The 26,117-nt window shown below is 39.7% G+C and overlaps 1 protein-coding gene across 1 annotated transcript; it reads left to right on the top strand.

Annotated features, from left to right (window-relative positions):
* The first annotated feature begins 19,051 nt into the window (after positions 1 to 19,051).
* LOC114155800 (gastrula zinc finger protein XlCGF57.1-like) lies at positions 19,052 to 22,007 on the top strand. The gene is made up of 2 exons (XM_028035909.1): positions 19,052 to 19,329; positions 19,899 to 22,007. The coding sequence occupies exons 1-2, from the start codon at positions 19,272 to 19,274 to the stop codon at positions 21,080 to 21,082; spliced, it is 1,242 nt and encodes a 413-aa protein (XP_027891710.1). The 5' UTR covers positions 19,052 to 19,271; the 3' UTR covers positions 21,083 to 22,007.
* Positions 22,008 to 26,117: the final 4,110 nt, after the last annotated feature.

Here is a 26,117-nt window from a genome sequence, read left to right as displayed (position 1 = left end):
TAATGAATATTTGCAAATTTATACGGATGGGTCGAAAGACCCTAAAAGTGAAGCAACCAGTATAGCCATAGTGATTCCTGAATTAAAGATTAGTATTTCAAAAAGAACATCTGATTATTTGAGTGTATTTGTGGTAGAACTAGGTGCTATTTTAGTAGCTTTAGAATGGGTGGAGGAAACTGATAGGAATAAAATAATAGTTTGTAGTGACTCTCTATCTGCGTTGACGAGTATCGGAAAGGGACGTACAAAAAATCATCAAAATATTTTATATGAGATTATGGCGGTTCATCATAGGATATGTGAACAAAATAAAAATGTTGTATTATTCTGGACTCCTGCTCATGTAGGTATTATGGGGAATGAAAGAGCAGACAGGCTGGCGAAGGAGACAATTAAACAAGATGATATTGTTATGCAAATAAAATTATCTAAATCTGAAGGCAAAAGTATAATTTGGAAAGAAAGCAAGAAGATATGGGAAGCTAGGTGGGTAAATAAAATAAATGGAAGACATTTATTTAGAATACAAAATACAGTCGATGTAGAAAGGATCAGTGGATTAAACAGGAGGGAAGAGATAATTATAAATAGAATAAGAACTGGGCATAGTTTCCTAAAAGGAACTCTTTTTAAGATGGGGAAACACCTTACTGGTTTATGTAGATGGTGTGATGAAGTAGAAACAGTGGAACATGTTTTGATTAAATGTAGGAAATACGCAAGTCAAAGAAGATTATTAAAAACAGAACTAGGTGTTAGTAGGGAATTGAAATTTGAGAAGGTGATCGATCAGCTAAATAGTATTGAGGGGAAAAAGAAGATTTTTCGTTTTTTAAAAAACACTGGGATTTTTAAGAGAATTTGAGGTGTAGATGGTAGGAGTCAATAGAGGGCAGTAGTGCAACGTAAATGGATGCAAGCTGCCGTTAAAATCTAAAGAAGAAGAAGAAGAAGAAAAACCCCGACAAAGACAAAGAGGACGGCCGGCACGTGGTCTGTTTCGAGTTTCTCTAAAAATATCTTCAGTCCAGTTTAAACGAGTTTATCAACGAGCCGTTAACTGCTGCTGAAGAAACATTCACAGAGTTTAAAGAAATCATCGTCAAGTCGGAGGAAGAGATGGATGATCATCGCAGACTGCTGGATTTCTCCCGGAGGCCCCAGATAATCTTACACCGAATAGGTAGGAACCAGCAGCGTTTGGATGCAGGTTAAGGTCTAAATGTCTGCACCTTTCTGTATGAGGATCATTTTAGTAAATGTTCTTTTCCCGTATAAATGTTTTGTTAACCGGTAAATGAACGCAGGAATCACAATTACGCTGTGAAAATGGCTTATTGATGTAGAAATAAAATGACCTTTTATGGCTTTTCCTCCTTTAACTAATCAAACTTACTTTTGAAAACAGGAGAAATGTGAACAATGCAGCGCAAGGTTAGTAAAGCAAACAGCATGAAACAATAATAGTGTGTTAGTAGCTGTAAAATGTAATAATTTGTAATAAATAAATTGTAGTGGCGATTGTTTGTCAAACCAAACATCCTATAAAAGTTCAGTCAACAATATTATTTCAAAATAAAAGCCTTAATATTCTTCTAAGGTTAGTGCACTACCATCGACAGTGAAATAATGTTAGCCTGCATTATCTTTGCTAATATCTTTGCTGCATTAGTCTTTTAGCTTAAATAAGCTATTAGCTAATTTTCTTACTTATTAGCCATGTTTAGTATACCGAATGGAGTAAGTAAAGTACAGACAACATGCTAGTGATGCCCCACATGCTACTGACAGCATTCATGCTAACATTAGCATTTTGGCTAATTTTAGCTGATACACTTACTTTATCATACTGACTTAGACTTAGACTTGTACTTTATTGATCCCTTGGGAAGACTCCCTCAGGAAATTGAAGTTACCAGCAGCTCCCAGGCAAAAAACAAAGATAACACACAGTAAGCAAAAATGCAAAAGAATACAAAATTACAAATTAAATACTAAGGTACACACTAAATGTGAGTAACCAAAACCTTAAATTATGCAAGCAAAACCTTAAATTATGCAAGAAACAGGGAATAGGAATAAAGAATATAAGAATATAAATAAATATATATACAACACAAAAAAAATATAAGAATTTGGCGGATAGACTGACCAGTGATATCGTATTGCACTATGTGGTGTAAAGGAAGAATAATTATTAAAAACTTTAGACAAATCGTTTGGCTCGTCTTCTTCCTTAAAACCCGGGTCCTCTCAGCGGGCGGGGCAGCCGCTAGAAAGTGGAACCACCACACTGCGCGTTGACGTCACAGATCACAGAGTTTAATCTCATACAAAGCAATCAACAACAAAGCTGCAGAGGAACAGAGATATGCATTTTTCTCATAAAAATAAAGACACACAAGGGGAGACAAAAACACGAAACAAAGACAAACAGCAAAGACGTCTTTGGAGAGAGAGCCAATGCAAAAAAGCAAAAAAGTGGCAACTTTCTGACAATTTAGTGATGACACTAAATTTTATACTGAGTGGGTGTTTTCCTATTTAATTTATGCATTCTAGGCGTTCCTCTTGTTGGCCAACTGGAAACTCCCAGGGAAACTTGGAAACTCCCCTCAATCTACGCAAAGATCAAAGGACCATCTGCCTTCTACCAAAACAAAAGAGCGGATAGCTGGCCCTAACCCCCGTGGCTCCCACAGTCATTCTGAGTACAGAACGATCCTGAGATAAGACCTCACAGATACCTGAGAAATCTACAGTCTCTGTCTCCCAAGGAAAATGCTAATTTTATGGCTTCGCCTGTGGCCTGGCCTCACAGTGGGGTCCCATTGAGAGATCTCCCTTAATCTGCATTTGGTTCCTGTGTCTCTGAATGCTTACCCCTCTGGTTTAGTTTTAAATGCTTAACACAAACCTGTTCAAAATAAGAGTGTTCCATATATCTTTTAAGATTAACTGTATTAAGCATTAAAAATAATCATATTTCCTTAACAGTGGTTTGACCTGATAAGTATGGAGAAAAATACAAGGGGTCACTTCTCCCTCTACCCTGTGTCCTGTGTCACCCCCCCCCCCCCATTGAGGAATTGTACAGTCTGAAGGCATGGGGGACAAAAGATTTCTTAAATCTATTGGTCCGGCACTTGGGAAGCAGCAGTCTGTCACTGAACAGGCTCCTCTGGCTCCTCTGGTGCAAGTACATGTTAGTAAACATTCTGGTCATTCTCCTCATATGATTGCAGCTTTCTTTAGCATTGATGCTAATTTTTAGCATCAGAACGCTGGGTCCAAACCGATGGGCACACTTTGGCAGGCCCCGGTTAAATTTCTTCAGGAATTTTCTATTTTACATATATTGTCCAGTTGATGTCACAGTAGAGCAAATGAAGCACCGCGGTGCATCGGCTCATGAGTCGAATGATTGGATGGAGTTCCTCAGGGCTTCATGAAGCTTCATGTCACCATCACTACTTTTCATTGTTTCCTCTCCTGCTCTGGTCAAAACCCACAGGCCCAACCCAGTGCATGCTGGTCCTATACCAGTCCCTATACTTACAGAAAATGGACCCACAGTTCTTAATGTCTAACTTACAAAAGTAAATAACAAAGGAACAAAAACTAAACAGCTATTAACCTACAAATAAACTCATGTTTATAAATAAACCATAAAGATATAAAGTGAACTAAAGTAAAATTTCAATATAATTCAAAGTAATAAAAATAAATAGTATCTTGAAATAATACAATTTGCAGGTAAATATTAACAATAATCCCTACTACAATTAATTTTGCAATAAAATATTTTTTTTCATATCCGTTAATTTGAGAATTCCCCAAATGTCAGCTGGATATATCGACTGATCTGTATCTCTGTCTACGCTCTTGAATTATCAATTGTTTTTTTAAATTTATTTCTGTCTTGAAAGATGAACAATTACTCGTATTTATTTCAGAAAAGGTAGCAATTACTCTTTCTCTGTTTTCTTCTCCAGATTCCCTGAAGTGTAACGTTTATAACCAGGAGAGGAGATCCACTCTGGACCAGGAGGAGTTAGAACCTCTGCAGGTGAAACAAGGACAGGAAGTGCCTGAAAATCATCAGATAAAAGAAGAGCAGGAGGATCTAAAACACCAGCAGATAAAAGTGGAAGAGAAAGAAGTTTACTGCAGTCAGGGTTAAGAACAGATTGAATTAAAACAGGAGACTGATACCTGCATGTTGGTTCCTGTTGATGAGCAAACAGACCACAGTGAATCAGAACCAAACAGGAACCAAGTCATCTTCCAGGAAGCTGCTGAAGCTGAGAACCAAAATCAGGAAAGAAGAAAACCTTTCTCATGTGACATCTGTAAGAAGCGTTTGACTTCAAAATCTGTTTTTGATGCTCACATGAGAACTCATACGGGTCAAAAGCCGTTTTCATGTGTGAACTGTGGAAAATGTTTTAGTCAAAAACAGCATTTAACTCGGCACATGATGATTCACACTGGTGAAAAGCAGTTTTCATGTGTGAACTGTGGAAAAAGTTTTAGTGAAAAACGGAATTTAACTAAGCATATGATGATTCACACTGGTGAAAAGCCGTTTTCCTGTGTGAACTGTGGAAAAAGTTTTAGTGAAAAACAGAATTTAACTAAGCACATGATGACTCACACTGGTGAAAAGCCGTATTCATGTGTGAATTGTGGAAAAGGTTTTAGTCGAAAACTTAGTTTAACTGAGCACATGATGATTCACACTGGTGAAAAGCCGTTTTCATGTGTGAACTGTGGAAAAAGTTTTAGTCAAAAACAGAATTTAACTCAGCACATGAAGACTCACACTGGTGAAAAGCCGTTTTCATGTGTGAATTGTGGAAAAAGTTTTAGTCTAAAACAGCATTTAACTCAGCACATGATGATTCACACTGGTGAAAAGCCGTTTTCATGTGTGAACTGTGGAAAAGGTTTTAGTCAAAAACGGAATTTAACTAAGCATATGATGATTCACACTGGTGAAAAGCCGTTTTCATGTGTGAACTGTGGAAAAGGTTTTAGTCAAAAACAGAATTTAACTCAGCACATGATGATTCACACTGGTGAAAAGCCGTTTTCATGTGTGAACTGTGGAAAACGTTTTAGTCAAAAACAGGTTTTATCTCAGCACATGATGATTCACACTGGTGAAAAGCCGTTTTCATGTGTGAACTGTGGAAAAAGTTTTAGTCAAAAACAGCATTTAACTCAGCACATGATGATTCACACTGGTGAAAAGCCGTTTTCATGTGTGAACTGTGGAAAACGTTTTAGTCAAAAACAGGAGTTAACTCGGCACATGATGATTCACACTGGTGAAAAGCCGTTTTCATGTGTGAACTGTGGAAAACGTTTTAGTCAAAAACAGGAGTTAACTCGGCACATGATTATTCACACTGGTGAAAAACCATTTTCATGTGTGACCTGTGGAGAAAGTTTTCGTCACAAGGTGAGTTTAATTCACCACTTGAGGCGTCACACAGTTGAAAAGCAGTAGAAGTATTTTCCATACATGTTCTATGTTGAGGTTCACTATAGAACTGATTTGGTTTAAAACTAGAATGAAAGACTGGAGGGGTTTCATGTCTATTAAGCTGAAAATTGTTGTATTTCTTAAATGTGATCATTTGGATACTTGGAGATGTGCAACCATGACACATTTTCCTTCAGAGATGTTTTGTTTTTCTGGTATATTCTGTATTAAAGAACAATAATGATAAACTTTATGTTATTGTATTAACATACTGTTTATGTCAAACTGTATGTTGTGTGTGTAGAACATGAAGAGCAGAGGGCTCAGCACACAGCCCTGAAGAGTGCCAATACTGATGCTGATAGATGAAGAGGCTTGAGGGCCCACTGACTATTTCATGCATTAACAGAGTCTGACCGGACATGGACTCCCTTCCAGAACATTCTCACATGATTGGACTTGAGGGATTGATTTGTATTATTCTGTACCATAGAGAGTTTGTGGGGTTTATTTTTGTAGTTTTTTAAATCAACAATAGAATGTACAGAATTGAGTATTTTCAAAACATCTGCAAAAATAGTATTTGTGATAGTTTTGTCTTTAAAGTAAAATGAGTTTTCTTTCAAATTATTGTAACCAGTTTTACTCTACCTAATTAAAATCTTTTCAAATGAAAGAAAACTCATTTGTACTTTAAAGAAAATGCAAGATTCACCACAAACTAATTTTCATGCATTGATTGCACAAAGTACATGTGATTATTTTTAATACTTTGCTTTTTTTCTCTAGTTTTAGCTGTAATATTTTGCTCTTTTTTGCTGCATGCATTTATGTTGAAACAATTTTTATGTGTATTTATATATGTATTTTAGAAAGAAGTTAAAGTGTAACATTTCATTGAAGATTAAAAGTTTTGAGTTTTCTTTTAGTGTATGTTGTGCCTTATCCTTGAACCCAGTAGATGGTGGTACTACAGCTAAACTGGTTGTAGCCACTGTGGTTCCTGTAACTGATGGGTTGCCGGTTCAAACTCCCCACATCCATCTCAGTTGTTGAGTCCTTGAGCAAGGCACCAAACCTGCCTTGCCTGCTGTTAGTCAAAGGTCCGATGGCGCCCATTGTGTAGCAGCTTCTGTCAGTCTGCCCTGCTCAAAAAGACAACCATACACAAGTTATTTCAAAAAGATGCATTACAGAAACTACTGCCGATCGATTTATTCAGGCTGTTCCTTCAACTGCTATACACTCCTGTACTTCTCTGAGTGATTTAACAGACAAGTTTATTTTTACAATTCAGAAGGTTATTGACACCATTGCTCCTGTTACTACAAAAGTAATCTCTGGGAAACGTAAACCACTGTAATGAAGGTCTTCATTACTGGTCAGGATAATACTTTAATTATGTGTAAATGATAATGAGACGGGTACAAATAGATTGAAGTATTTTATTGGGTGTTTTATGCAGGGCATCTCAGTGGGTATTGAGGGTGTCCTGGGGGGGAATAATATAAATGAAGTAGGTATGGTAATTATGAAATGTATTACAAATGTTTGTAGATTATGGCTTACCTCTGTCTGTTCCTCTGTAGGGTGTTCAGGCGAAAAGAGTCCCCGGGGGCCTGAACACCTGATAAAGATTCCGGAAGAGACCAAGTGCAGATGGAAGAGGGGGAACAAAGCCTGCGGCATTTTAGAAGTGATGAATAAATTAATATTTATATGAGGGTAGTTTTAGATAGCAAATGAGTATGTAACCATGAAGAATGTTTGTTATTTATGTGTTGAAGATTGGTTGTTTTGTTAAGTTGTTTGGTGTATATGTGGTTTGTTCTAACCTGTCTTTTGAGAAGTGTGTTAATTGGTGCCGCCCAGGATTACAAAGCCTGCATGTTGGCCACATGATAGGCGTAATAGGTGCGGGTGCTGCGACACCTCATGACCATGTAAGCAGGAATGTCATCTTTGTTAAATGTTGGAGATTAAAACACCTGGTAGGTTGCACTACCCCTGCCTCCAGACTCCTATTTCAGCCTCCCGCTAAGGGCCATCCTAACAACCACCTTGGAGAAATTTTGAGTCAGTTAGAAAAGGGAAAAAAAAGAGTCCCGGAAAGCAGAACATCGGTGGCGTAAAACTAAAGTACAAACCCATTTAGATATCTTCAAAGATAAACTGAGAAATGCAAGAGTTTTTTTTTTTCCAAATGTCATCTCTACCTCTGTCAACAACTCTCGTGCTCTGTTCTTGATTATTGACAGATTGACAAATCCACCTTCTTCTGTTAACTGTAAATTTTTCTCCTCTGAGGCCTGTGACAAATTGACCACCTTTTTCATTAATAAAACAGTGAAAATAAGGGAGACAGTGAACTCCTCTGTGTCTGTTGTTAGGAAACAATTAACTATATTTTCCACCAAACAGGACTTACCTAGGATCACAGCAAAAAGCCCAGTGTTAATTTAACTCCCACAGAGTGGATTTTAACACTTTTTCAGTGTTTATATAGTCCACACTCTTCAGAGTTAAATTAACACTTTCAATATAGTTAAAATTTTAACACTTTATCAGAGTTACTTATTTAACTCACAAAACAGGGTTCATCCATATAATGGATAACACTGATCCAAGAACAAAATGTACCACTTTTAGTGTTGATTTAACACTTTCAAGTGTTATTTACTCCATAAAAAGTTACTTTATGATTATGATTAATTATAATAATTATTAAGAAAAAACATTTGACACAAGTACATCAATTTTGAACACTTTATTTTTGCAGCTGTGTTTCCAACATTTTAAATTGTGGTACGATGAACAAGCATTCATTAGAAACGCCATAAGAGGTTTGAATATCAAAAGGCTTATGAAATTTAAGTTTTCTTTACTAAATGCCTTTCTTCACTTTGAACAATCCTGAAAGCGTGATGATGATCATCAAATGTTTCTGTGAATAGCTGTTTAGATAACAAAAGAAAGGTATTGTCAACTAAAAGTACATCACTTATCTGACAAAACACTGGCATCTCATCTTGAATTGTGCTGCAAACAGCAAGTCCTGGTCTGTATTCAACACCCTCAACTCTAACCCAGCTGGTTGAGAAAACATCTCCTGATGAAATCATTTGAAGCATTTCTTTGTTGACCACATCTTCATCTTTAAGTGAAAATGGTTTGAGAGGCCCATGCTCATTTTCTTTAGTACTTATTGTTTCCCAACGATAAGCTATGGCCATCTGATGCTTTTTCGCAAGTGATTTGGTTATATTTTTAAAGTTTTTAAAATATTCTTTAAACATTTTGTGTTTAGCCTCAAACCTCATAGACCACATATGTAACAATGGACCTATTTTCCTAATGGAAGATGGATAGTGGATCATAAAATGATGCTTAGGTATCAAATTTCGATGTGAATATAAGAACTTAAAGAGTCTATGGTGTTCAACAATCAAATGCTTCAAATATATCGTCATACCCATAGTGAGAATAGGAGAAAAGACAATGTTCACAAAATGTGCTTTGAATAGCTCATCAAATGCTCCAAGAGAACCGTTTGTCTGGCATGGGATGAGGCACTTATCCATGACGATGTAGAAGCTGTCAATCTTGCTTCTCTGACGCCCAACAGCAAGGAGGTATGGCTGCAGACCCTGTTGACCCCGGAGATGCTCCTCTAAACTGCAGCATGACTAAAATTAAAAAGATATACACCAAACATAAGAAACAAAACATACAACTTTACGATACACGTTACATCGAAAATAAATTTAAGTATGCCCAGACATCTTCAAAGCTGTCATTCAAACATCTGTATTTATGCATGTGTAAAGCAGTGCATAAATGTTCCAAAAGAGGGTGCTGCTGTTTTCTGTAATTGCTGGCACTACCGCAATTCCGACATGTTTGTCCTGCCGGGGACACCGTAGCGCAGGGGATTTCTGCGCGCGAACTGCCATATTCTTTACAGTGTGTTTACTGCCTGTAAGGTAAGCAGCAGCTCTGCTAGCTCGGTGTAACATATACGGTATATTAATATACCGATCCATCTCTGTTTGTTCAGTTTGCCTGTTAAGTATAAATTACATTTTGTTTTGGTGATGTTTGATTATTTTGTAAAAAGAAAAAAACGATTGAATGCTGACAGTGTGTTTACTGCCTGTAAGGTGAACAAAATAAACGCGCCAAAGTCTCCCCACAACGACGAGCCGCCTGTCTGATTCCTCCTGCACGGAACACATCCCACCCTCACACAAACACAACGCAGAGTCCAACGGGTGTCTTCCAGCAGCTGCAGGGTTAAAGAGGGAAAGCCTGGGTTACATCTTGGTGCCATGACCCGGATTGTGGTTCTTGGAGACCAACAGGTTGGAGGGATTCTGTTGTAATCAAAATAAAAATAAAAAAAGAGAGACTTTATTCCGGTTGACTGTGCCTCCACTTGGGCAGAATCACATTTCCTGTGTATTATTTAGAGATTCGAGTAAAATGTTGTGGTGTTAATTTGTTTTGTGATAGTAATGTAAAAAAAAAAAAAAAAAAAAAGACTTTCCAGCTAGCCATTCAAAGGGGCCGTTGTGACTCAGTATTGAATATACATATTTATTGTTGTGGCATTTTATTTTTTTATTCTCTTTTAAATGTCTGTAAGATGTGCTGAGTAGTGTGTTGAATTTATTTGCTGCAAAGAACACTATAGTGAACTTCCTGAAACACAGGCACAAGATCTGTTGTGCCCATAATTCTACTTAAGAGTAAAATAATAATAAAGAAAGAAAGGGCAAATATGTGGCATCATCACTCAGTTGAGCCCCTGAGTCCAGGATCTCTCGCAGAGTCCCAGCAAAATAACCTCAGTGCCATTCCAGGTCACACACAACCGCAGCCATGGCCACGTGAAGGGCAGCTTACTCCTCCTCCTCCTCATTTGTCCTTCTATAGTGACCAGTACCCTGTCCCTCCGCAGCCGTCTCTCCTTCCTCTCCCTCCTCCTACTGCTCCAGCTGCACCAGCCCACGTTGGTCATCAAAGCTATTCTAGTGCATTCCAAAATGCACCTCAGTTACTACAGCAGCCCAGCACACAACCTCCAGGGGTTAACCAGACCGGGCAGCTTGTGGGACATAGCACCCACACCTACCCAGACCACCTACATTCCACCCCTCACTCCCAGCCCAGACCCACATTCCAGCCCTCTCAATCTGTTGCACCTATATATCAGGGTTGCACTCAGGGGGAAGCACGAACACAAAATATACCCCAGTTTGCCTCATATGGAGCCCCCAACCACGTTGGGCACGAGCAGGCCAGTGTACCACAGCACATGCAGCCGCATGCATTGGGGTTTAACACATATGACCGCTCAGGAGCTGCCCAATACATTCCTCGACCCCCACCTGCTGCCATGGCCTCGTATGTATACCATCCTGACCCTCAGTTAGATGACTGTGGGAGGACTACCATCAGTCCACGCCTCCCCCAAGCAATATATGGTGGTTTCCTGCAGACTCACCAAGTAAAGAACGTGCAAGTCTTTACTGGTAACGCAGACAGTAAGATGCTCGTGGAAGACTGGATCCGTGATATGCAATACCTGCTGGATGCCATTGACCTCCCTGTACATCTTCGCTTCTCCACAGTGGTTCGACACCTCAATGGAGAGGCCAGAAAGCTGGTTCTCAACCTCCCACCCAATGACCAGACCCCCGAGAAGGCATTTAACGAACTGAGGGCAGAATACGGTGATACTCAAGGCTCGTTAGATCCTTTAGCCGACTTTTATGAGTGGAGCCAGAGGTCATGCGAGTCAGCCTGCTCGTATGCCATAGCGCTGGAGGCAATCTTGCGGGCTGTGGAAGAACACCAGAGGGGTGGTAGGCCCTTTCCAGATCGAGATAGTAAACTGACTCGCCAGTTTTTAAGAGGGCTGATAGACGAACAGGTATATGCACGAATAGCTCCAATGAAGCCCATGTTACTGAGTTTCAGAGAACTGCAGTCAGAGTTACGAAATATGGCAAGAGAAACAAAGAAGTTCCAGCCACAAAATAAAATAAAGAAGACATTTACTCAGGTGCAGATGACCTCAGAAAGCTCAGCTGTGAGGTTGGAAGGAAAACAATGCACTTCTGAGCTCTCTGAACTGACTGAGATTGTCAGAAAATTAGCTCTTAACCAAGAAGAGCAAATGGCCAAGCTGTCCAAACTGGAATCAAGTATAAAATCCTCCAAGTTGCCCCCAAACACATCCCCCTCATCAGCACATTCTACGAGCCACAGTTCAAGTGTTACATGTCATCGCTGTGGAAACCGAGGGCACATAGCTAGATTCTGCCGAGCAGTACTTCCTGATTCCACCTCCACTGGGACTCGCCTTGCTCAGTGGTCAACCTCGGCAGAGGAAATCAGCATTCCCCCAGCTCAGGGTTTAAACGCTTAAAGCCCATGTTAGCAGGGGCAACCATGGGCAAGCAGGAAGCCCCACACAGAGATGATAAAGGCAATGCTAATAGAGCAGAGGGAACTCCTCTGGTGGGCCCAAGAAATGAGGGAGAAGTGGAGATAAATGGCATTAAATGCAGGGCTCTGATTGACTCTGGATCTCAAATCACGAGCATCACCCATAGCTTCTGGCACAACCACCCAGACCTTCAAAAACAGAATCTACACCCATCCAAAATAACTATAGAAGGTGCTGCAGCTCAAAATGTGCCTTATTATGGTGTTTTGCAGATCAAACTTAAGGTCTTTGGAGAGGACTGTATGACTGTCCCCACATTTGTTGTCCCTGATTCTGAATATCGCTCCTCAGTGCCTCTGCTCATTGGAACCAATGTCATCCGTGCATCTAGAAGTCACCTACAAGCAGTTTACGGTGTCGAGTTCCTCCACAGGATAAAAGAGAGCCATCCAGAATGGCATTCTGCTGTGATGGAGGTTGAAAACACAGAAGAAGATCAGATGCATGGCATGGTTGGCCCCGCTGTCTTCACTGGTCGGGCTATCTGTATCCCTAGTGGTAAAGAGGTGGATGTGAAATGTAGGATTAAGGCAGGCCCTCAGAAAAAAATCTATACAGCACTGATTGAAAGCCCTTCTCCACACCAGCTCCCCCAAGACCTACTAGTGGCTAAAGTTCTCACAGATGTAAAGAGGGGATATGCTCCAGTCAGAGTCATGAATGCGTCCCGGAAAAACATCACTATTAAGCCCAACACTCAGCTTGCCACAGCCTTCTTGGTGGACAAAGTGGTTGAATCTTCTGACACAGGAGGAGACAAACATCAAAGTGAAATGAAAGAAGAGCTGTGTCTGAGCCTGGGTCAAGTGGTGGCAAGTTTTGAGGTGGACCTGGGTGGAGCAGCAGTGGAAAATGAAGACCAGCGTGCTCTCCTCAGGAACCTAATGGAGAAAAATGGGGATGTCTTCTCCCAGAATGCTATGGATTACGGTCATACAAAGACTGTGCAGCATGAGATTCCTCTGGTGGACTCAAAGCCATTTCGACTTCCATATCGTAAGATCCCCCCTTCTCAGTGGCAAGAGGTGAGGAACCTCCTGACAGAGATGGAAGCTGCAGAAGTTATCCGGCCAAGCAAAAGCCCATATGCATCACCAGTGGTGATTGTTACTAAGAAAGATGGGTCATTAAGGCTTTGTATTGACTACAGAAAACTGAATTCCTGCAGCACACGTGATGCATTTCCGTTGCCACGAATTGAAGAAGCATTGGAGGCACTGGGGCAAGCTAAATACTTCTCCACACTGGATCTTACGTCAGGCTACTGGCAAGTGGAAGTGGCAGAGCATGATAAACACAAAACTGCATTCAGCACGCCCATGGGGCTTTTTGAGGCCAACAGAATGCCATTCGGGCTCCAAAATGCCCCATCCACATTTCAGAGGCTCATGACATGCTGCTTTGGGGACCTGAATTTCACTCACCTGCTCATTTATCTTGATGACCTCATCATATTTTCCAAAACATTTGAGGAGCATCTGGAACGCCTCCAGCTGGTTTTTGATCGACTGAAAGAACATGGCTTGAAGTTAAAACCCTCAAAGTGTCAGCTGGTGAAGAAGGAGGTGCAGTATCTGGGCCACATTGTGTCTGCGGAGGGAATCAAGACAGATCCAGAGAAGATCAGCAAGGTTAAGAACTGGAAAACGCCCACTAATCGTAAAGAGGTCCTGCAGTTTTTGGGATTTGCAGGGTACTACAGACGCTATGTGAAAGGTTACTCCACGCTGGCTGCTCCCTTGTACCGTCTCACCTCTGGCGATCCCAGAAAGAAAAAGAGAAAGACATATAAACACACTGACTCTGACCGACCCTATCTGTGGACTGCTGAGTGCGAAGAGGCATTTCAGCGTTTAAAGGATAGACTGGTGACAGCACCCATACTAGGCTACCCAGACTACAACCTGCCTTTCGTGCTGCAGACTGATGCTTCGGGGGAGGGACTGGGTGCTGTGTTGGCTCAAGTTCAGAATGGGGTCGAGAGGGTCATGGCTTATGCCAGCAGAGGCTTAAGCCCACCTGAAACCAGATATCCGGCACACAAGCTGGAATTTCTGGCCCTAAAGTGGGCCGTCACAGACAAGTTCTATGACCATCTTTATGGACGTTGTTTCTCTGTCTTGACTGATAATAACCCCCTCAAATATGTGATGACGACAGCCAAGCTTGATGCCACAGGGCAGAGATGGGTGTCCCAGCTATCGTCCTTTGAGTTTGACATCCAGTACAGAAGGGGACAGAACAATGCAAATGCTGATGCTCTTTCACGCATGTCCAACCAAGAAGTCACACAGATCTTACAGTCATGCCCTCAGCATGTCAGGGTCTCTGAATCGAAGCCTCCAGGGCCCCAGTGTGTTCCAAAGCCCCAGCATACATTCAACAACGCTGCAGTTTCGAAGGTGCCAGATAGCTGTGTTTTCCCAACAGTGAATCAGCTGTATTTGGACGTGGGAACAGATGCACTTCCAGCCATGACAATTCAACAAATCCGTGCAGAACAGAAAGATGATTCCATTATTGGCCAAGTTCTGTATTTCAAAAATAATAACAAAAAACCACCTCGAAGCGTGAGGATCGGCCTGGGAAGACATGGGAGCCTTCTCATAAAAGAGTGGAGGAGGTTGGTGGTCAGAAATGGCATCCTATACAGATGCATCACAGATGGGCAAAGAGGACGCATTGAGCAACTCATCTTGCCAGAGAAGCTGCGGGTCGTGGCTAAAACTGCTCTGCATGATGATTCAGGTCATTTAGGCTTTGAGAGAACTCTACAGCTGATAAGAGAGCGATTCTACTGGCCAAATATGTCCCTGGAAGTCAAATCGTGGTGTGAGCAGTGTGAAAGATGTTGTCTTAGGAAGACCCCCACAAGCAGTATTGGAGCTCCTCTTGTCAGCATCCACAGCAATGCCCCCATGGAGCTTGTGTGTGTAGACTTTCTCTGCCTGGAAAAGTCAAAGGGGGGCATTGAAAATGTTCTTGTTGTAACAGACCACTTTTCTCGTTACGCTCAAGCCTACCCCACCAAAGACCAAAAAGCACGCACTGTGGCCAAGGTTCTGTGGAAGAATTTCTTCTGCCGGTTCGGCTTTCCAGCAAAGCTCCATGCAGATCAAGGACGCAATTTTGAGAGTGCAATTGTAAAAGAACTATGCAAGATCACTGGCATCACTAAGACTCACACCACTCCATATCACCCACAGGGCAACGGGACCACTGAAAGGTTCAACCGGACCCTAATGAATATGCTGGGAACTCTGCCACCTCACCTAAAGCCCAGGTGGCATGAATATGTGGATGCCATGACCCATGCTTACAACTGCACAAAACATGACTCAACTGGATACACTCCGTACTATTTAATGTTTGGGAGACATCCCAGACTTCCAGTGGATCTGGTGTTTGGGACCTCAACCTCTAATAGCCAAGCGGGCTACAGTGACTATGTGCAGACACTCCATGACTGCCTGCTGGAGGCTTATGCACAAGCTAATCACAGTTCTAGGATTGCCAAGGAACAACAAAAGAAGTACTATGATCAAAAAGCAAAGGATCAAGTGTTCAGCCCAGGGGACCGGGTGCTGGTCAAAATATGTCATGTGGAAGGACGGCAGAAGCTTGGAGACAAGTGGGAGCCACGTCCATATGTGGTGGTGAAGAAACAGCCTAAAATACCAGTATACGTGGTACAACCGGAGGATGGTGGCCCAGAAAGAGTGGTTCACAGAAACCTTCTCACTCAGTGCATGTTTATCCCGATAGAAGAGGTGGGCAAACCGACAGCTGAGGAGGAGGAGTCAGATTTAGATCTGAACGAGACAAGTTTAGAGGAAGACCTGCAACAGAATGCGGATGCAGTCAGCATGGAGGAAACTGGACCCTCTCTGCAGCGTGGAGAGACTAACCAAAAAGAAAAACAAGCCAGCCAAGAGGAAGGGGATACAGCAGGAGAAAATGAACCCCATGACACTCCAGAGTCACTGCAGAGCAGTGGGATTCCAAGAAAAAACCCACCCAGGACTAGACGTCCTCCCAAAAAGCTGTCATATGAAGCACAGGTCACAAAAACAGAAGATGTGCTGCAGAAGATAGAAAGAGGATGGAAGCTGTGGCAGAGGGAAAAGGCAAAGAGAGCTCACAGACACACATAAAACACTCAACGGCACACAAACATACATATCATACAAGATAAATTTGAGCAATACATTTTATTGAGCAATACATTTTATTGCTGATGTTACGACTGTTAAGGGTTCTTTCAGTTAATTCTTTTATGTTCTGTTTAGTTTTATGGCAGGGACGCCATCAAATAAAGAAGGGGTAGATGTAAAGCAGTGCATAAATGTTCCAAAAGAGGGTGCTGCTGTTTTCTGTAATTGCTGGCACTACCACAATTCCGACATGTTTGTCCTGCCGGGGACACCGTAGCGCAGGGGATTTCTGCGCGCGAACTGCCATATTCTTTACAGTGTGTTTACTGCCTGTAAGGTAAGCAGCAGCTCTGCTAGCTCGGTGTAACATATACGGTATATTAATATACCGATCCATCTCTGTTTGTTCAGTTTGCCTGTTAAGTATAAATTACATTTTGTTTTGGTGATGTTTGATTATTTTGTAAAAAGAAAAAAACGATTGAATGCTGACAGTGTGTTTACTGCCTGTAAGGTGAACAAAATAAACGCGCCAAAGTCTCCCCACAACGACGAGCCGCCTGTCTGATTCCTCTCCTGCACGGAACACATCCCACCCTCACACAAACACAACGCAGAGTCCAACGGGTGTCTTCCAGCAGCTGCAGGGTTAAAGAGGGAAAGCCTGGGTTACACATGTCTATAAAAGGAAATAGACAGATAATTTTGCATATTTTAAATTTCAATTACCTTATGAAAGACAACAAGTCTCTCAACTGCATCACTTGCACTGATTTTTGGAGACTTCTGTCCTCCTGGTTGCGGTGGAAGGAGATGTAAGAGAAGTAACAGCGAGGCCATTTCTTGGTCATAGCCTGAGGACAAATTTATAAAAGTTTTCAGATATAATATCAGAACTTTATGAGTACTCTGAACAGTCAACTATCTTCAGATATATCTAGGTACTTACTAGATGTGTTAGCAGACAAAAAATATTGTTACATTCTTAGCAGACACTGAGTTATTAGGATTCTCAGGTTTTTGCTTCTTGCGTGGTATCTCATCCATTACTATTGTTGATGTTGATGCATTTGAGTTGAAGCTCGAGTCAGACTCAGAAGCAGATGACCATTCTGAGAACTCTGAAGCAAGAGACAATAGACATCAGTGACATTCTTTGGTAAAATCTGTATAACAGTTGATTTAATTTGCTTTGGTATCTCACCATCATAGCAGAAAACTGTCAGTACCACATTGCCTTGTCTAAGGAGGTCACTGAATATTTCTTTGTCTACTTCAGTACCTGTTTGTATGTAACTTTGCCTTCAGGTGGCAGACAAAATCGTTCAATGACTGAAAAAACGAGGCAAGATTTAGAGCCTAATTCTGTTATTAGCTGGATTTTTTTAAACTAACAGTTACTTGATATGGATCATGTGATTAGTATGAAACATATTAATGAAAATACAATGGATTACTCTTTTTACTTACCACAAATGTGTAAAATATGTGTTAAATAGACATACATTGAAAAGAATAATGCCCATGCCCCACACAGGTGTTAAATAAATAACAAACCTTTCTCATGAAACTGTTCCCTTGACTTTATACCCACAAGTTTATTCCTAAAGGTCTTTTATGTTTTTGCTCCTGATCTTTTACAAAAAATTAATAAGTCACTCTCCTCTGGAGTCTTCCCTCTGGCTTTTAAGACTGCGGTGGATAAACCACTTCTCAAAAAACATAATCTAGACTCATCCATTCTAAGCAATCATCAACCAATATCAAATGTACCTTTTTTGGCTAAAATATTAGAAAAAATAATTTTTCAACAGATAAAAGGCTTTCTAGCCCTGAACAACGGTTTTGATGTCCATCAATCAGGCTTCTGTCAACATCACAGTACTGAAACTGCTCTTGTCAAAGTATTCAATTCAAGTTAAACCACTTCTCAAAAAACATAATCTGGAAGTTTAAAGCTGTAATTATTGGCTCTTTTCTGCTGCGCATTTAGATTACTGTCTTTTTATGTTCAAATTATTTTTATGTGTATTTATAAATTTATTTTATAAAAGGGACCAATTAAAATGCAAACACCAGCCAACACAAGCACTTTCACCACTTCATACACAAATAAGCCAAAAACACAAGCCTCTCAACTCGCCGACTACACCACCAGTAGGAAGGATGCTACAGAAAAGCCAACGCACCAACTGTGAAAAAGGAAGCAGCCCCTCACAGGTCCATAAACATCCCAGCCGCCAAGTGATAAGTAAAAAAGCCAATCCTAACCTGGTACAAGACGATGGTTGTTGTGAAGTCCCACATAATGAGAGCTCAGCGACCCCAACCCTGACAGACCCACACAGAGACAGGCTCACATAGAGACTGCTGGATCATCCAGACACAGGACCACCACCACCCCACTGCGATCCACCTCACAACTGAGGACAAGACGTGGCATAAAGAGCCCAAAACCATGTTGAAAATCCACAGTGCAAACATGCAGTGCATGAACCGGTCCCAAATCCAGACTACATACTGATCAGAACCCAAGTCTCAGGGTTCAGCCAGGATCCAGGGAAAATACGCCCCCAGAATCCCAAGACTACCCCAGGAACAATACAATAAAGGCAGATTAACCTCACCGTGCAATAGACAGTGGCGTGTGTTATAAGGGACATTGCTAACAATAAAGTGTCTTATGAACTGTCTAAGTAAACAACATGTTTTCAATCATTACACTATAATAATGCTACAAAATTACAATTTTCCGACTTACACAGGCAATATCTAATTATCTTAGACAAATGCATGCGTTTGTAGGATTTTATACTAAAGTGACGCTGCAGTCTGTCCTCCAGACCAGTTGGTGGCGATAATGACCTGATTCGTTGTTTGCCAACCGTCAATAAACACCAAAAGAATTAAGCTAAATGTGATGCTAGCAGCATTAGCTTTCTTTCGTTCTGCTTGAAGCCATCCTAGGGAGTCAGGCCATCTGTGAGCTGAACATGTGAGTGTTTGCAGTAAAAATATCTCCAGTCTGGATTCAACACGAGGTTTTAAACGAGCTCCTGCTGAAGAAACATTCACAGAGTTTAAATAAATCTTCAAGTCTGAGGAGGAGATGGATGATCAGATACTGGTTTTTACCCGGACACCTCAAATCATCTTATATCGAATAGGTATGAAACACCCGCGATGGTAACTTTTTACCGATGAGATGCAGATTGTGGATATAAAGCTTTCATTTGGGAGCTTTATTAGCGGAGATTATGCAACGAAGCTAAAGTTTGTTTCCGGCCGGTTGTGGCTTCCACTTTAAAAACAGACTAAAGGGCGATTCCACCGATTGTTTTCAAGTTCAAAAATACTTTATTGAGCCCAAAGGAAGAATAAATGTTGTTGTAACTGATATTAATCCTAATTCTTAAGAGAGTTATTGTAGATTACAATGACTGTAAACTGCAATAGAGATTGTATTGGGAGGAAAGATCTCTTGTAGCTGTCTGTATTACAGAGAATTTGAAGAAGCCTCTGACTGAAGACACTCTGTTTTCCCAAGACAGTCTCATAAAGAGGATTGTCAGGATTATGAGGATGGTCAGGGTTGTCCATAATTTTCTTTTTATTGCTTTTACCATCTCCAGTCTGCTCTAATTGGTAAGCTTCAAAACTTAGACTCTTTAATCATAGACTGGATTGTTCTAGACTGAGATTTTGATGTTTCAGACCATTTTTATATGTTTTTCAGACCACCTACTGGATCGGTTTTGGAAAGAGGAGGTTTGCTCTGACCAGCAGCTCTGTAAACCTGAGACAGGTCCCAGTTTGGACCAGGAGGAACCAGAACCTCTGCAGCTGAAAGACAAGCAGCAAAAGCCAGAACATCCCTGGACTAAAGAGGAACCATTGGAGCTCTGCATAGGTGAACATAAAGAGCATCTTGAGCTGAAGCAGGAGACTGAAGATTCATTAATGTTGACTCCTAATCATGAAGAAAAGAACCACATTCAACCAGAACCAGTCAGTAACCAAGTGCTCTCTCAGATCTTTAAAAAAGATTCCTTTATTCCAAAGAAAAACTTGACTCAAGACTTGAAAAGTCATACAGGTGAGAAACGTTTTCCGTGTCGGACATGTGGAAAAAGTTTTTCTAAAAAAAGAGATTTAACAGATCACATGAGGATTCATTCAGGTGAGAGACCTTTCAAATGTTGGCTCTGTAGAAACAGTTTCACTACAAAAGTTGTTCTGGACTCTCATGTCAGAACCCACACAGGGGTGAAGCGATTTTCTTGTGCCATTTGTGGCAAAGGTTTTAGTCGAAATTATACTATGAATTATCACATGAGGCGCCACAAAAATGAAAGGCCTTTTCCCTGGAATACCTGTGAGAAAACGTACACATCAAAAGATCCATTGAGCGATAATACAGTTGAGAATCCCTTTTTGTGTGGGATCTGTGGAAAAGCTTTCCAAGAAAGCAATAGCTTAAGAACTCACCTGATGACTCACACAAAAGAGACACCGTTTCAGTGCAGAACATGTGGAAAAAGTTACAAAGAAAAAGTACATTTCACAATTCACATGAAAACTCATACAGATGGGAAGCTTTGTTCTTTCTGTGGAAAAACTTTCACAACCAAGTCTAATTTTGAAAGACACGTCAGAATTCACACTAGTGAGAAGCCTTTCTCTTGTACAATTTGTGGCAAAGGCTTTATTCAAAAAGAGCATTTGGCTTATCACATGACGCATCACACAGATGATAGGCCTTTTCCCTGTGATATCTGTGAAAAATCTTTTAAAAGAAAGGATGCATTGAAAAGACACATGAGAATTCACACAGGTGAGAAACCCTTTTTGTGCAAGACCTGTGGAAGAGCATTCATCCACCATAACAGCTTTAAAGCTCATTTGCTAACTCACAAATGAGAACCCTTTACATTGTGTGATGTGTGGATAAGGTTATGAGAAAAACATATTGATGCTTGGCATGAGGCACAAATGCTTAGGGGCATTTGTCAGAATGTTTCTCTTTATTTGGTGGTAGAAAATGAAATCAAAGACAACGGATTTTATTTGATATTAAAATCCAAGTATAAAGGATAATAAATGAATGAATAATAAAGAAGTACGACTCATGCCATGGTGTCCTGTTAATGCAGTACTTGTTTCTGTGCAGTTTTCACATGCTATCTCAACCAGATTTTATCACAAAGCTCTATTTAGCACCAAGCTAACTGTCATAACAAAAACATGACAATCTTGTTCATAAACAATGGTGTCAGGACTTTTCATTTTGATGACATTGACACTTTCATTGATATGAATACTTGCTTTTAAGGAAGAAGCTTTTAATTGTTAGCAAGTCGCTCACTCCTACAGGTTATCAACTGTGTTTTGTATTTATTCTTTTAAGAAATGCAGTAGTTTTTGTGCTAATGTTAATGTATGAAATGCACAAAAGTGACAGGAAAAACTGTAGAACTAAAAATCCTCAGGCTTCTCACTAGTTTATAAGTTATTTTAGACTAATAGACTGCTTTTCAAAATTAAACATCTTTGTCAGATGACAGAATTAAGATTGCAGATAGATACAATAGTAAAAGTGTATGTAAAACTTGATGCATTTGACTGCTTTGTTAATATCTACATTGATTTAAAATAATAAAATTAAAGAAGAAACATTTTTGTTTAATATATTTCCAGAAAATAAAGCAGAGTTAAGCTACAGGTACCATCAATTTTGTCCAGACCTGTTTCATTAATTAGTTTTTTCAAATGATTTTGTTGATCCACAGTTCAAAAGCAATATCTAGTTTTCATTTTTTCATTTTCAATAAATTTTTATTTATCATTTCTGTTGTCCATTTCAACTTATTTCAGCTTTCCAGTTATAAACAGAAGGTAGATAACCAAGAATGTTATCTACAATTAATTTATGAAACAGATGATTTTTGTTACTGGATGTGAGAGAAATAAAATCTGGGTTAAGAAAAAGTTGAAACCAGAAGTTTACATACACTAAGTAAAAACAAAACGTTTCTTCTCATTGAAGTTAAATAAAACCTAACTTCTCTTGTTTTAGGTCAGAATTATCAAACAAATTTGAGTACTGTGAAGATGAGGGGACAATATTATCATCTTATATAACACTGTTAGAAACAAAGAATTGATCTAAACAGAATTATAATAAAACTTATTTACTTTAAAATGATTCAGAAACGTTTTCTGGCTATATTTGATTATCTTCGATCAAAGTGACGTTGCTGTTCACCCTCCAGACCATTCGGTGGCTCTAATTATCTCATTCGTTGTTTCTCAACCGCCAATAAATACCGAGAAGAAGAAGAATGTTGCTGTACACTCTTGTAAGGTAGATGGCGATATTCACTTTGAAATCCGCTATAATATAAAAGAAGAAGAAGAAGAATGTGTTGCTAGTAGCGTTAGCTTCTCTTCTACTTGAAGTCATTGTGGAGAGTCTGATCATCTGTTGGCTGAATATGTGAGTGTTTGCAGTAAACATGTCTTCAGTGCAGCTTCAATGAAAGATTATCAACGAGCAGTTAACTCCTGCTGAAGAAAGATTCAGAGTTTAAAGGGATATTCAAGACCGAGAAAGAGATGGATGATCAGCGCAGACTGCTGGATTTCACTAGGACACCGAAAAGGTACGAAACACCTGCGATTGTAATGTTTTACTGAAGAGGAAGGACGCATACTGTACGCATAAGAACTTAAATTGGAAACAGTTACAAGGATGCAGTATTCTCGTTTCCTGTCCGCTTTCAAAATAAAAGCATTTTGAAAGGTTTGCCAATTTGCATTATAATTTTTCCATCTGAAACAGCAGTATTTATAAACACGTAAAGTCTTATTGGTTGTTCGGAACAGGTTTCCTCATTTCCCAACTGTTTTTCCATCTAAATCTTAGATTTTAAACATTCATTCATAAATTGGAGCCTTAATACTCCGGCCAGCTCTCACTCCAGGGAGAACGGGCTCCAGTTTTTGGGAGCTTTGGCGACACCTAGTGACTATCCTGCAGAGCTGTTGTCAAAATTATGTACAAAGACACACTGGATATTTTTTTCACGTGTCCATATTAAATAAGGTGGGAGGTAAATATTTTAAAAACACAAATTATTATGGAGAATTATATATATTGACTCATATGAAATACTTATATTGTAATTTTTCCCCAGCTCTCATTATTTAACATAGGATGCCCTCGAGGACAGGATTCTATGTGTTAATTTGATAACTGTGTTTTATTTCATATAAATAAAATCATTAAGATGTGTTTTATTTTGCTTTTTTGTCCTCTCAGACCTCAAACAGGAACATGTTTGGAAGGAGGAGGCGCTCGCCGACCAGCGGAGGAACTCTAGTTTTGACGAAAGTGAGCTGGAACACTTTCAGATAAAGGAAGAAGATAAGGAAGCCTGTATTAGTCAGGATGAAGAGGAGCTTGGGCAGAAGCAGGAGACTGAAACCTTAATGGTGACTCCGACTCATGAAGAATTTCACACTGAGTCAGAAGCAAACTGGAACCAACTCAACTTTCCTCCTGAAACTGAGAATGAAACAGGAAAAAAGCAATCCCAAAGTCTCAGAAGTAATGATGGATGAAGAGCAAATACATTGGAAAACTAGACACCATAATGACACAAGAAGTTCACCAGAAAAAGGGCGCACAGAAACTCATAGCGATGAGAAACTTTACTTTTGTGAAATGTGTGATAAAGGTTTTTCTTTAAATAAAAACTTGATCGCGCACCTGAGAATTCACACAGGGGAGAGGCCTTTCTCATGTAAAACCTGTGGCAAATGTTTCACCAAAAAAATCCAATTTAACTCGCCTCTTAAAAGCTCACACAGGCGAGAAGCCTTTTTCATGTGATGCATGTAAAAAGACATTCAGTCTAAAATGAGATCTGGTCAAACACATGAGAACTCACACGGGTGAGAAGCCTTTTTCATGTGACGCATGTAAAATGACATTCAGCCTTAAAAGAAAGATGGTGAAACACATGAGAAACCGTGGAAAACATCTTAAATCTACAGGTTGTTTTGATTCAAGTCGGATAATGAGATGAGATCGCTTTGTCTGGCTGAACATGTCACAAACATCTTAAGTCTTTTTGCCTACCAATGTTGAAAATATTGGAGATTAGTGAGGTTATTCCTGCTAGTATTACAGATTGACAATTTAACCTAAATTAAGAGATTATGTTTGCTGTGTCAATGCATTCTTATTTAATATGTGTCATTTGAAGGGGCAGTATGATATAAAATCAACTTTGAGCTTTAGATCATATTATGTTAGTCCGTCATCAAAAACATATTTGGAGTGTTGCCTTGATTTTTAATTTTTTTTTATGTTTGAGAAATTGCCCACTCAGCTCCTTCAGACTAGCCAGCAACAATTAGCAAGCGCCTGGTGGAACTGTCCATCTGCTGAGGTCATTACATGACTACTTTTCAGTAAACCGCTGGTAAAAACATTGTTAAAGTGTTAATAGAGATGATGTGATGTGGCGACATCCTGAAGGCAGAGTTTCAGTTTTTAAAGAGACAGAAGCCTAATTTCAAGACTTTAAATTGTGATGTCAAATCTCTTTTAAATCATATTTGATACATGCAGCAATCAAGCAACTGAAGACAACAGTTGCTTGATTGTGATATAAAATGACACTCTGTGTCCATTCAAAAGATTTGTTATAAAAAAATAGACTTCTAGTGTAATTTGCTCACTAGCTGATAAAATGCTTTGATTCATTAAAAATAAAATGAAGTGAATTCTACCAACCAATTTTCACGTTTTTTCTTCATGTTTCTATGTTTAATACTTGTCTTATAACGTTTGTCTTTGAGAGAATTAATCTTGTGCAACATTTAACTATTATTTTTAATAATAGTGTTAACGGGGCCCGCGGATGGATTGTAAAGGTGCAGGATAATAACCACTCCAGGAGGGAATAATGTTAATCCTTCTTTAATGAAGATAACCGAATAGGAGTACAGCTGGGTGGTTTAGGTGCTCTAACGCCGATGCAGGCGAACTTTATACGTCCACACCAGAGTCAGCGAGCGTCCCACAGAAAAAACAGTCCCACCACCAAAACATTCCCCTGGAACACACACCCACTGCATGCAGAGTTCCGTTAACGAGATAAATGCACAGTAACGCACCTAAACTCAGATCGACCTAGCAAGCATGGAAAATAGTGCTGGCATAAGCAGAAACATACAAGTACTACAATAGTTAATATATACCGTTTTTATATACCGTTTTCCATCTTTAGTTGGAAAAAACAACAATAACATTAGAATAAAAGTAATATTTGAATGCTTTATATGGACCAATTACGAAATTGGTTTCTAATTTTTATGGGGGGTTTAATCTATATGAAGAAAAAGTTAAGAAATGTATTAGATTTTCTCCTTATATTTTGTTATCTTCTGCTTTCATCCAATAGGGGGTGGTAGTGTGTTCACTCTCTGGAAAAAAAAACAAACGCCAGTAGAAGAAGAGGCGGCGGATGTAAACGGATTGCTGAACGCTTTAAGGAAAACAAAAAATTCTTCTCCAGGAAAAGACAATATTTCTTATGTTATGATTAAAAAACTTAGTATTTCATCTAAAAAGATATTATTAGATTTCTTTAATAAGATATGGGAAGGGGGTTATTTACCTGTGGCATGGAAGGAAGCAATTATAGTTCCAATCTTAAAGCCAGGGAAAGAGAAGTCAAATCCTACAAGTTATAGACCTATTGCGTTAACTTCACATATATGTAAAATAATGGAAAGAATGATAAATGAAAGACTGAGTTATTTTGTGGAGAAGAAGGGGTATTTGTCAAAATTTCAAAGTGGATTTAGGAAAGGTAGAAGTACTATGGACCCTATTTTGTGTTTAGAACATGAAATCAGAAAAGGGCAAGTTAATAAGGAGAGT

Source organism: Xiphophorus couchianus, chromosome 13 (genome assembly GCF_001444195.1).
Source record: "Xiphophorus couchianus chromosome 13, X_couchianus-1.0, whole genome shotgun sequence".
Lineage (NCBI taxonomy): Eukaryota > Metazoa > Chordata > Actinopteri > Cyprinodontiformes > Poeciliidae > Xiphophorus > Xiphophorus couchianus.
This window is presented reverse-complemented; position numbering and strand designations above follow the sequence as displayed.